This window comes from Eremothecium sinecaudum, chromosome VIII, assembly GCF_001548555.1.
Source record: "Eremothecium sinecaudum strain ATCC 58844 chromosome VIII, complete sequence".
Classification (NCBI taxonomy): Eukaryota; Fungi; Ascomycota; class Saccharomycetes; order Saccharomycetales; family Saccharomycetaceae; genus Eremothecium; species Eremothecium sinecaudum.
This window is the reverse complement of record NC_030899.1, coordinates 635,834-647,650: the sequence shown is the minus strand read 5'-3', so window position 1 is coordinate 647,650 and position 11,817 is coordinate 635,834. Positions and strand designations below refer to the sequence as shown.

The window sequence follows — 11,817 nt, the reverse complement described above, 5'->3', positions numbered from 1 at the left end:
TTTCCTTCGTATCACATCAAAAATTATATACCAGTGGTTATACTAAAACAGATTAAATATGTATGGTGAAGAAAAATCTTATCCGCCAGAGTTGCTTAATGCAGATGAATCATTGACTTATGATGCTTTGGTTGTTGGTGCTGGTGTCATCGGACCATGTATTGCTACCTCTTTAGCTAGAAAAGGCAAAACCGTTTTAATTGTTGAGCGTGAATGGACCATGCCAGACCGTATTGTGGGAGAATTAATGCAACCCGCGGGTATCCGGGCATTACGTAGCTTAGGTATGGTCCAGGCTATTAATAATATCGATGCTTGTCCCGTTACTGGTTACACGGTGTTCTATAACGGTGATAAAGTTGCCATTCCATATCCATATAAGGCTGATTCCGAACCCGTTGATGCAATCCCAGGCTTAGTGTTCGACGGAAATGATAAGGTTGTAAATGACGATACGATTAAGATAAAGGAATTTGAAGAAGATGAAAGAGAGCGTGGAGTTGGGTTTGTACATGGGAGATTTATACAGAACTTGCGTGCTATATGTGCCGCAGAGAAAAACGTGACGAGGTTACAAGGTAACGTGATACAAGTATTACGGAACAAAGAAAAGGAAGTTATAGGAGCCAAGGTTGATATCCCAGGCCGCGGCAAAGTGGATTTCAAGGCTCATATAACCTTTATATGTGATGGTATTTTCTCCAAGTTCAGGAAGGAACTATCGCCGGAGCACGTTACATCAGTCTCATCATCCTTTGTTGGAATGTCGCTCATTCATGCTGATCTTCCATCCAAGAACCATGGCCATGTTATTCTAGGCCAAGATCATATGCCTGTGCTTGTATACCAGATTTCGTCCATTGAAACAAGAATTCTATGTGCTTATAACTCACCAAAAATTCCCAGGGATGTTAATAAATGGTTACGTGAGGAAGTTAGACAGTGCATCCCAAAACAGCTCCTTAAGTCATTTGACGAAGCTGTAGCCGCCGGAAAATATAAGTCGATGCCAAATTCGTGGTTGCCAGCGAGACAAAATAACGTTCCTGGTATGTGCGTAGTAGGTGACGCTTTGAATATGAGGCATCCATTGACAGGTGGTGGAATGGCAGTCGGTTTACTTGACGTTGTATTGTTGGTCAAGACCATTGGGGACATGGAATTCTCGGAGAGGGAAAAGATTTTAGATGAATTACTAGATTTTCATTTTAACAGGAAAGGGCATGCAGCCGTAATTAATACCCTATCGATATGCTTGTACGCTTTGTTCGCAGCCGAAGGTCTCTACTTAAAGAAGTTGCAAAAAGGTTGTTTCAGGTACTTTTTAAGAGGAGGTGACTGCGTCAGGTTACCAGTATCGTTCCTTTCAGGTGTAGCACCCAAACCATTGCTATTGACAAAAGTATTCTTTGCAATGGCATTATACTCCGTATATGTTAATTTTGAAGAGAAAGGTACTGTTGGCTTTCCTTTGGCTCTATATGAGGGTATTGCAATAATGTATACCGCTGCTAGGATCTTCAGCTATTATCTATACGAGCAAATGATTGGTTAAGTTAATCTGAGCTTTCTATCTAACCATCAACCCAATGGATACTGACAGCTTCCAGCAATCACCGAAGGTAGAGATGCATTGATTATATCAGTGTTATACTCCTATTTTTGTGATTTTGTTCTATTATACATTTTAATAGCCCGTGAATGTCTAGCTATCAATAATGATTACTTGGACCTACCCTAAACACTTCATTTAATTGTACTATATAGGTCCTATATAATATTTCCTCCACTCGACTCTGATACGTATACATTTATTAATATCAAATCTAATATGAGTATTGTTTAATACTGGTTTAGTTGTTTAGACTACTTCTTTATTACCCGCATTTACGCAAATATTAGAAATTATTCTACTCTCCATACAAATACTTACATTCATTAGATCTACATATAGAAGCGTAAGCCTGCATACTATGAGCGGAATTTGGGCCAAGTGGTTTCGGGTTTATGCTGTAGGTGGTATAATCATTGGAAGCGGTGTTTTACTATTTAAATACACTACTCCAACTGATGAGGAACTCATCGAGAGGCTGTCACCAGAATTGCGACAACAATATGAGAGAGAAAAGAACTTACGTCAAGCTGAGCAGCAAACATTAATGAAGATAGTTCAAGAAACCGCTAAGAGTAATGATCCTATATGGAAAACAGGGCCTATTAAGTCTCCTTTTGAAAGGGATACATCTACTCTTCAAAATCGTGATCAGTTTCAGAAAGTGAAAGCTAACGAAATCCAAAAGGAAGAGTTGGAAAGAGTAAGACAGGAGCTAGATATGATACGTCAAAAGAGCCAGGGAAAGACAAAGGCAGTGGTAGATTCAAAAAGTTGGTGGAAACCTTGGTGAGTTATTGGTGGCTAAGGTGACTATCCTTAACATATTTATTTATTTCTTTCGTGTATATAGAATATTTTGCTTATCGTATAGTAAAGCTTTCGTAAACACTTTGTAATACAAGAAGTAGTACGGTAGATGTGGCTTGATATTTTTTAATGAAATTAGTAATGCTTACTGCCTCGCCCCCCAGTTGAGGAAATTTCCTTGTGTAATCGCTTGGAATGCGTTCCCTAGTCCTTTACCAAATTTCATATCATCTTCAGTAGTTCTGTTAAGCTCATCCACTGCCTCAACAATTTTCCTCACGTTTGTTTCGATGACCATTCCACCCTGTATGATCTCTTCAAGTACGCTCTCCAATGTTTGCCAGTTGAAAATAAGATCCAGCTCGTTAACCTCAGCAAAGCATCTATCTAGCGCTTCTACAAATGTCTGTATCAAATCCAGTATGGCCAATTCTGATTCTTGATCGTCCACGATTAAAGTGAAGTATAATGTGGCATAATTCTTATAGATAATTTGGATGTCTTCATTTACATTGTTACCGCCACCGGATAATAACGAAGGTGGAGTTACTAGAAATGAGGATTGTATAGCGCTGTTACGTTGACTAATTAGTTCATATACTTGATCTAATAGTAGTTTTTGTTTTGGAAGCTCAACTGGAGTATAAAACTTTATTAGTCTAGGCTGACATTTCTTGTTAACTATTTGATACAGTTGTCAGTGAATATTCAATAGACCATGTAACACTGAGAATACATACATATCAATACTGCGTGGATCATCTGTTCAGTATTTCTGCAACCTTTCGAGTTATGCGGTTATATTTTAGTCAGTTACAGTATGAAAGGTACACCGGTATTTAATGTTTATGTGCGTTCGCTAAAACAAATACATAAAAAATAAAGTTTATAGCCAAAAATCTAGATATAAGCGTTGAACTATTAGATAACTTGGATGCTTAAGTTTAATACCATCACTGCCATTATTTATGTTTGAAAAAATATGCGCAAGCCCGGAATCGAACCGGGGGCCCAACGATGGCAACGTTGGATTTTACCACTAAACCACTTGCGCTTATAATTTTATATATACCAACGAAGGTAAAAACGATAAACCAGATAAATCCATGCACATGGATTGGTGATAGGTTGGTAAAAATTCTTTACTTGCGATGGCATCTCCTCTACTATTCTACATAGAGGTCCTTGTATAGGTTCAACATCGCGCTACGGCTATACTGAATACCTACATTATGGCTTTATCATCTATATTCGGGGGTGGTTCGCCTTCGCAACAACCAACAATTCCTCAGACTGATCCAAGCAATATAAAAGATAAACTAAAAACCCAAATTTCGCATGAATTAGCAGTTGCTAATCTTACTGAATTAGTTAATGCGGTTACTGAAAATTGTTTCAAAAATTGTCAAAAGGCTCCATTCAACTCCCAGGATAACGGCTGTGTTGACAAATGTTTGGTCAAATACATGAGATGCTGGAATATTATTTCTCAGTCTTACGTTGAAAGAATTCAACAGACATCTTCAAGCGGTATTTAAAGACAGTTGATTAATTCGTTTACCATTTTGCAGTAATGATAGATAACTTTTTAATTGTGTCTTTGTGTAAATACTTTTAATCCCAATTTACGCCGCTATGCCTAGGTTAATAAAATTAATCTTGATTATCCGAGAAGGACTTGCATTAGAATATATTGGGGTTGAAGAAGAAATGATTATTTAGACGTTACGTTATAGACCTCTTTCTGAGTAGTTTCACCATTTTTTCTTTTCCATATCAGTTTTTATGTAATAATAGATCTAATGGACCACCATTCTACTAATAAATAATAAATGCGCAGCTAACATGGTGTTATTCAGATTAGCTGCCAAAAAACCTTTGATCGCTTTGTAACCCTTTAAATAAAGATGGAATCCTCTAGCATCGGATCTGTTTATTCGTCATCGTCATCATCCCCGCCTTCTAGAGTTAACTTAACATCTTTCCACAACTTACCTTTGTTATGAGACTCGTACCAAGAAGTAAGAGCAGTGTCAAAGGCAGCTTGGAAAACGAAGGCAGAAGCAAAGATAGTACCTACGAAAACCGAGTTCCTCTTAAAAATAGCAGAATAAAGCTTAGAGAAAGACTGAAAACAAAAGTGTTAGTAAAAATCCCAAAATGAACCATTAAGGCGAAGCATTGCATCTTGAACGTTCGGAATACATTAAACCTCATATCGGAATTAACACTGTTTAGTTGGGCGGCTGGTGAATGTAGCACTTCAACGGTATATTTGGAAACTTTTTGAGGAAGGCCATCAACAAAACATAATAGTAGCACTTAATTAAAGCACTCAAAAACTCCATTATAAGCCTTGATAGAGGGCTAGTAAAACTACTAGAATCGATTACCTTAAGGTATTTTCATAGCACGTGCTTACCGTAACATGCAGTAAAAGCTAATAACCCAAACGTCTTAAAATAACAATTGCTTTTAGAGGATCTCACATACCATATCGTGGACAATAAATTGATGTAAACTTCACCCTTTATTTGAGAATGCGATTATATTTCGAATTTGAGCTCAGTTCAAGATTCGGTATTGTATAACTAGAAATTTTCTATCAGAGCATAAAAATCCAGGAATATAATTGGTTCGTAGAAACTGATAACATACTGTCTGAAATGACTTACAGTCACTAGCAGTGTCAGTTAAATAGTAGTACATTAGTTGACATGGTATTATAGTACTAAATAATGCATTATATAGCCCTCAAACGATAACTAAAAACTAAATAGTAAAGGAATTTTGTAATATTCGTAAAGGTCTTTTACGATCTGGTTGTATTACGGGTTTTTAGAAGGTAGCTTAATAGTAGTGACCTTGCGGGAAAATACCATTCATTGGCGATCTATATCAGCACCGTCGTCACGACTTCTATCATCGCCATCTAAATCTCCATCAGCATCAGCATCAGCATCTGCATCAGCATCAGCATCAGCATCCTCTCTTTCTCCACCTTCTTCTCCACCCTGATCATGTGTTATAGGCGTATTGCCTGTGAATTGGAACGCACGCGTTTCATTTTGTTCATCCGTTCTTAGATTGGTGATGAATTGGAAGAAATCCCTAATATCCCTTCCTTGTCCAGGACCTCCACCTAGCCTGAGAATTCCATCCCGGAAAAATTCTTCTGGGGTAACTTCCCATCTAAGATTAGTTTCTTCATCAGGACCCACATCTTCATCATCAACAAGGTCTTCCTCATCACTGCTTACATCGTGATCGACAGTTCCGCGCATCTGCCTTCTCAAAACATTTCTATCAAAATTGAACACCACGCCACTAGAAATGATCGAAACCCTAAATTCATCACCCATAATTCTGCTTATATATCCAGGAATCTCATTATACAACCATAAGTTGTTCAGATGTTCATAACGTTGCAAGGACAAGGTTGCCAAGTCACCGCGTTGAATTGCGTTCTTTCCAATCTCACCATGAGAATTTAGATATGGAGCAGGTATTGAGATGTGAGAATGTGGATGATGCAAAACCAACTTAACCTCACTTTCATGCGGGATTAAGAAAAGCCCGTATGGCTTGAAACAGTTATTTGATACATGTTTTACCAATTCGGTTCCATCTCCCCTTGAGTATACTTTTACACCACATGTCAGACATATTTTAAAATCCAATCTATTAACGTTCTTTGCTTGTAAGGCATTTGATTCATTGCTTAACTTGAGCTCTTGGGCGTTTGTTACGTAAGTGTTCAAGTGTTTTGCTAAATTAACCAACTTGACAACCCCAGTGTATTCCATACGATAATAATCCAAAAATGGATCATCATAAGTTTCATTGACTGACCTAGCCAACAAAGTTTGAAAGGTGCTCTTTGTAAGAAGTTTTATTAACTTATTGAAGTAAGTCGGGAAATCAGTTGTATCTAGACCGTCTGGTAGACTGATTCCTTCTATCTGTAGCTCAGTTTTTGAAGACAATGCAGCCGAAAAGGTTTGCAACATCAGCAAACAGCGCCTCAAATTTGGTAACAATGCCTTCATCACCATAGTATACGTCAAATCAAATATCTTTTTTGTCAGCATCGGATTCTCTAAACACTCAGCTGGTATGAGGCGCCTCCACGAAGGTTCATATTCTGGTGGCGATTCGTAAATTGTTCCCAAATTCTGAGCTTGTTGGTAAACCTCTTCGAAATCGGTCTTGAACGAATTGCTTATGAACTTTGACACCAAATTCCTAATCCATACAGAAAACGCGTGAGAGAGAGTTTCAGAGATCGGAGTGTCCGAAAACAGCGCTTTCCTTGTTATATATTGGAAGAGACGATTAACGTGACACTTAACACTGAACGGGTAATACTCCGACTTTGGTGGCCCAAAACACTTATAAAACCAACATATGGTATTCAATAAACTCTTTAATGTCTTTAGCTTTTGCTCCTTACCTCTAAGGAGAGCAGCATGTGGATTTTTGTCATCTCTGGATGCTATTTCAATCATACAGACAGTGTTAGCCCAATGAAATGCTAAATAACAAGCAACAAAGCCATGGGCAACACCAAAACCTGATTCGCCACGATAATACGCATTTCTCCTGCAGATTTCCTTAAGGACGTTTACAGTAACGTTATCTTCTTTCTTTCCGTCGATAAACTTTTCAATATTTTTTTTGTTATGTGGTTCCAGTAATAAATCATCAATGGTTACATTACTGGGTACGAATTGGTTACTGCTGATAGGTAGAACAGAATTCGACAAAGTTTGACATAATGGACAAATAAATAGGTTATCGGAAAACCGTTTTTTTTGGACATACCGCCTAAAGCATTCATAATGGATAGTGTGATTGCAAGATACAAACGTCTTCGTTGCCCCGCGGCTAGCACTTTTAAATGAATCTAACTTTATGGGGTCTTCAACAGTTAAGTTTTCGCTATCGTTATTAAAAGGTTCCCAGTCCTTAGCAAAAGTTTGAGGAACGTCACCACCATACAAAAACACTGGAGAACTTTCATGATAGGCTGGAATTACAAATATATCAACAGAATTTTCGTCTTGGCATAGCGAACACATGATATGCTCAAAGTTAATATTATCGGCATCTACGTCTATATTGTCACTCTCGTCATTGGAAACCAAATCCTGATTTTCTTTGGCAAATTTACTTTGTTGTTTAGAGAATCTCTTCATAATCTTTTGCTGGCGGAGTTTTGCAAGACGTTTCCTGCGCTCCTTTTCTGTTTCTTCGAAATGAACTCCCTGATTAATTTTCCTTGCCTTATAGCTCTCAACATATTCTTGCCCGAAGTATGCCACTAATGATTCAAATATTTCTGATGGCTTCTTTATGATCATATTTTCCAGTAAATAATCTGCCTTCTCCAAAACATTTTCTGAAAACACTTTAGATTTCGAATCAATCAGTAACAACAGGTTGCAGATCGGTTTTGTAATGTATGCATCTGGCAGCGAATCTTTACCACGAATCAATTCTTCGTCTTTGAATATTGCATGAAGTAGGTGCAACAATTCATAAGCATACGTTCCATCCTCCCTTTCGATACATGTCTGCAACAACTTGTAAATAAATTTAGCAAAGACTCTCGTCCTAGTAAAATCTCCCAAAGTAGCAGCGAATTCGTCCATATATTTTGGCATTAGCAGTTGTGGTTGTAGATATTTTGATGCATCTTCATGCATATTGGCTAAGTGGGTTTTAATTATAGTTGCCGTATGTTCAAAATCATTCTTGATATTTAGCAAATGTAACGGATCAACTTCACGGTAAATTTCAGTCTTCAGCCTAAAAACACCACTATCTTCTAACCCTTTCGGCTCGATATAATCACATATTTCTTTCAAAACCTTATCAAACAATACCGTACGATCCGTCATATAATCAGGTACCGCCTTCAATAGTTCCGAGTAAGGTAATGGTTTCATCAATAAACTATACACGACAAAGTTTTTCATATCGTGGGCTTCGCGTTCAGCATTGGAAGCAAAATGTCTAAAAAATTGCCTTTCTGTTAATATCTGATACAAGAAAGCCACAAACTGCTGTAAGATATGAGATATACGCTCTTCGTAAACGTTTCGCTCATATTGCTCTTCACCTGTAAACCATTCCAATAGCTCCCACCTGTCCAACATATTATAAAATACCCTTGATAAATCATCATTTTCTCTCAACAAGGCTAATTGATTTAAGTGGATATCTCTCCTATACGCATCAAGCGCTGGGTTTGTTTTGTAATAGGAAGATTGGTGTAAAACAGACATACCATTCCTAACCCAAAAACCAACGTCAATCTGTGCGCATAGCACAACTGCACGTAATGGAAAATCCGAAATTGTTAAGAAATCTTTTGTTGATGACATATATTCGAAGGCTTTCTTCAATGGTACTTTTTCTACCAGATATGAAAGCAAGCAGTGTACAGGATTCATAAACGCCACACTTTGTTTACTAACAGTAAAAGCTATGACATCATATGCATCCAATACTAACTTATACGGAAGCGTTCTGTGACCTAAAAATTCATTCAATAGCCTAATGGCTTCTAACAGATATCTTTCATCTATCAAGGGTCTATAAGTCTCCAACACTTTGTTTATCGATTGGATTGTGTTATAGATCGAGGTTGTGTGCTCCAGATATATGATGAAATTTTGATCTTCCCTAAGGACATGCTCTCCTTCTTTCCTTTTAATTTTCCAAGCACCGTTGAATAGCTTACACAGCGTTACAAGTGAAATAAACTCCGGCGCTCTCAGCAAAAAGTTCGGATTTTCAACTTTGCTTAGCAACGTCTCAACAGCATACAAGCAGTGTTTAAAGGAGTAACTGTAGGATTTGCTTGGATTACTTTTTTGGACCCGCTGCCATATTAATGAGCCGCTATCAACTTTAGAAAACGTTGTAAAGATATCAATAACTGACCACATGACATCAGGGAAGTTACCACTTTCAAAAAGATTTCTAACTGTAGTGGGGCATGTAAATAGCTGGACCACACAGTCACTTAAAACACTTAGTTGAGGTTCCCTATCCATAAATGTCACAGACCTAGTTAAATGATTAAAAATCTGAACAACTTGATCACTGAACAATGGCTTATATTTAACTGAAGAAGCCAAAGTAGGGATGATGGTATGTTGCACATCTTTTCTCAGTTTCTTCCAATACCGATTGTCAAAAAATAATATCTGTTGTAATCTACTGTTAACATATTTCCTGTGAATTGGCTCCTCATAGTCGTTCAGACCAACAGAAATGGTATTGAGTCCCTCTGTTGTTAAAATTTTATGATGACCAAGTGGTATAACGTTACCTTTACCCAAAACAGAGAGATCTGCATATCTATGAATATTCTGAGAGTTGAATTTCGCCTTAAAATGCTTATCAATGACCTCTGTCATATCCTTTGTCTCTGCAGCTCGGTCATACTCTGCGCACAAAACTTTACCTATAGCCTCTCTGAAAACCTTTTGGAAGGCTGGATTGGGAACTAATAAACAGTTTTTTACCCAGTGAATCATATATTTACAAACTTCCTGATGAATGTATTCAGACCACGGAATTAATATTGCGCTGAGACCGTTAGTCTGGACAGAGAAAAACCCATTAAACAAGGATGATACATCATTAGAGCAATTCAATATTACACGTCCTTCACTATCTATTCTAGCTGTGAGGACATCTGTATGTTTACTATCGGGACCACCTTGTCGCAAAGCCGCTGTGGCTTGGGAATAGTTATGATATTCGTCATTATAAATCAAAACAGCATAATCCCTCAAGGAGTCAGTTGAAGTACTCGGTTCTTCCAAATCATGCGTTGATTCATTCTTTGCTTCCATGTACCTATTTCTATATGCTAATGCGTTCAGTAACTCCCTTTTTTCATTAATTTTACCACTTTGTATAAGTTCCCGTAGTCTTACGGTTAAATCGTTTTGAATGGTGGGTAGCGGTTCAATATTCTGGTTAAAAACCTCTATGAAATGATCAAATAACTCGCTCAGAACCGTTTCAAATAGCTGTGATATATGATCGTTCTCAAACAGGCGCGCAATCTCCTCATCAAGTGACGAATTATCATCCTCCTCAGCCTTGCAGTTCAGCTCTACATTCCAAGCCTCGACGTCTCCACAATCACATATACCATCGTTAAATTCACTGCATATGTGAGTAGAGACATGATGGTTTACATGATCAAGAGGATTAAAACATCTTATGCACAATACACAGGTGTCGTCGTAAGCACATTCCTGACACCTGTAGAGGGGCTCACCTGGCTGAAAAGAACGACCACAGTTTCTTCCCTTGTGGTTATGATTTTTAGGGTTAGCCGATTCATCAATATTGTAAAATGAATCGGATTTTGACAGAGACAGCAGTGACGATGGGTCGACGTTCATTGCATCCTCAACAGAAGACGGAAACTTATCTCCTTGTACAGACGTAAACATGAGTGGCAACAACTTACCATTGTCTGATAACATAAAGTAAAAATACCTGAATATAAAACACTTCAAAACTTTATCCATCTCAGCCCTCTCCTGGGGCCCACGAGGCGACTTAAAATACAAAATATCATGAATAGACTCTAGAGTATTCCTAATGTGTATCTGCACCTCCTGGTGGGACTCTTTAATCATTTTTACGTCTGTTATATCTTCTACCTTTTCACTCTCAATAACAATCAAACTATAGTTCGTTCACAACTTAATATCTAAACTTACCGAATATTATTAGATCCGTTCCTAATCTATATTATCTTAAAAAGTAATAAAGACCGCCAAGGATAATATAAGAATTAATCTGATATTGTATTGAAAAGAACTTCTGAAGATGGTATAGTAACTTGTTCTGAACGATAGACCTCTAGCAAATTTAGAAAAAGCGATTTAGAAAAACGAACGAAAAAAGGGATCCCGGCTATACATCCCTTAAGCACTGGTCCAGACTTTGATACTATCACGTGTATTAGTCAGAGTTGCCCTTTAAAAAAACGTGATCATGAATTATGTCCGGCACGGGTCATACCCGGACAAGGTAAAGGTTTCTTATGAACTAGAAAGAATAATAGTGTATATAAAGCGATCCTATAGAAATAGTTTTAGAAAGTCAACATAGAAAGCTTCAAAGTGTGGAAGAGCTGGATATACTAACTTTTGGAACCATAAAACTGCTTTCAGTGGGTTAGTCTTAATATAATCTGTTCTCGATTTTATCTCGTTGAATTTGAGTCTTCGCTGACCGGTGGCGAATTGGACTTCGTAATAGCGACATATAAAATTACGCATAATCAGTAAACAACCGAGACACAAAATAGCAAGGAGTGTCACTCATACAGAGTACTCAATAAGGCTAGCACTGGG

At 37.7% G+C, this 11,817-nt stretch overlaps 6 protein-coding genes and 1 non-coding gene across 7 annotated transcripts; 3 read left to right on the top strand and 4 right to left on the bottom strand.

Annotated features, from left to right (window-relative positions):
* Window positions 1–58: 58 nt before the first annotated feature.
* On the top strand, window positions 59–1,555 carry ERG1 (squalene monooxygenase; the record flags this gene model as incomplete). Its single annotated transcript, XM_018134309.1, has 1 exon — window positions 59–1,555. The coding sequence occupies one exon, from the start codon at window positions 59–61 to the stop codon at window positions 1,553–1,555; it is 1,497 nt and encodes a 498-aa protein (XP_017989798.1).
* Window positions 1,556–1,973: 418 nt separating this feature from the next.
* CBP4 (Cbp4p) lies at window positions 1,974–2,405 on the top strand (the record flags this gene model as incomplete). The annotated part of the gene is made up of 1 exon (XM_018134308.1): window positions 1,974–2,405. The coding sequence occupies one exon, from the start codon at window positions 1,974–1,976 to the stop codon at window positions 2,403–2,405; it is 432 nt and encodes a 143-aa protein (XP_017989797.1).
* A 162-nt stretch (window positions 2,406–2,567) lies between these two features.
* Window positions 2,568–3,184, bottom strand: APS3 (Aps3p; the record flags this gene model as incomplete). The annotated part of the gene is made up of 2 exons (XM_018134307.1): window positions 2,568–3,103; window positions 3,163–3,184. 2 exons carry the CDS (start codon window positions 3,182–3,184, stop codon window positions 2,568–2,570), a joined length of 558 nt encoding a protein of 185 aa, XP_017989796.1.
* Window positions 3,185–3,405: 221 nt separating this feature from the next.
* AW171_hschr84858 lies at window positions 3,406–3,476 on the bottom strand. Its single transcript has one exon. It is a non-coding gene; the product is annotated as a tRNA-Gly (tRNA).
* A 178-nt stretch (window positions 3,477–3,654) lies between these two features.
* On the top strand, window positions 3,655–3,960 carry TIM13 (protein translocase subunit TIM13; the record flags this gene model as incomplete). Its single annotated transcript, XM_018134306.1, has 1 exon — window positions 3,655–3,960. One exon carries the CDS (start codon window positions 3,655–3,657, stop codon window positions 3,958–3,960), a length of 306 nt encoding a protein of 101 aa, XP_017989795.1.
* Window positions 3,961–4,355: 395 nt separating this feature from the next.
* On the bottom strand, window positions 4,356–4,918 carry QCR9 (ubiquinol--cytochrome-c reductase subunit 9; the record flags this gene model as incomplete). Its single annotated transcript, XM_018134305.1, has 2 exons — window positions 4,356–4,550; window positions 4,916–4,918. 2 exons carry the CDS (start codon window positions 4,916–4,918, stop codon window positions 4,356–4,358), a joined length of 198 nt encoding a protein of 65 aa, XP_017989794.1.
* A 386-nt stretch (window positions 4,919–5,304) lies between these two features.
* On the bottom strand, window positions 5,305–11,094 carry UBR1 (E3 ubiquitin-protein ligase UBR1; the record flags this gene model as incomplete). The annotated part of the gene is made up of 1 exon (XM_018134304.1): window positions 5,305–11,094. One exon carries the CDS (start codon window positions 11,092–11,094, stop codon window positions 5,305–5,307), a length of 5,790 nt encoding a protein of 1,929 aa, XP_017989793.1.
* Between the last annotated feature and the right edge of the window lie 723 nt (window positions 11,095–11,817).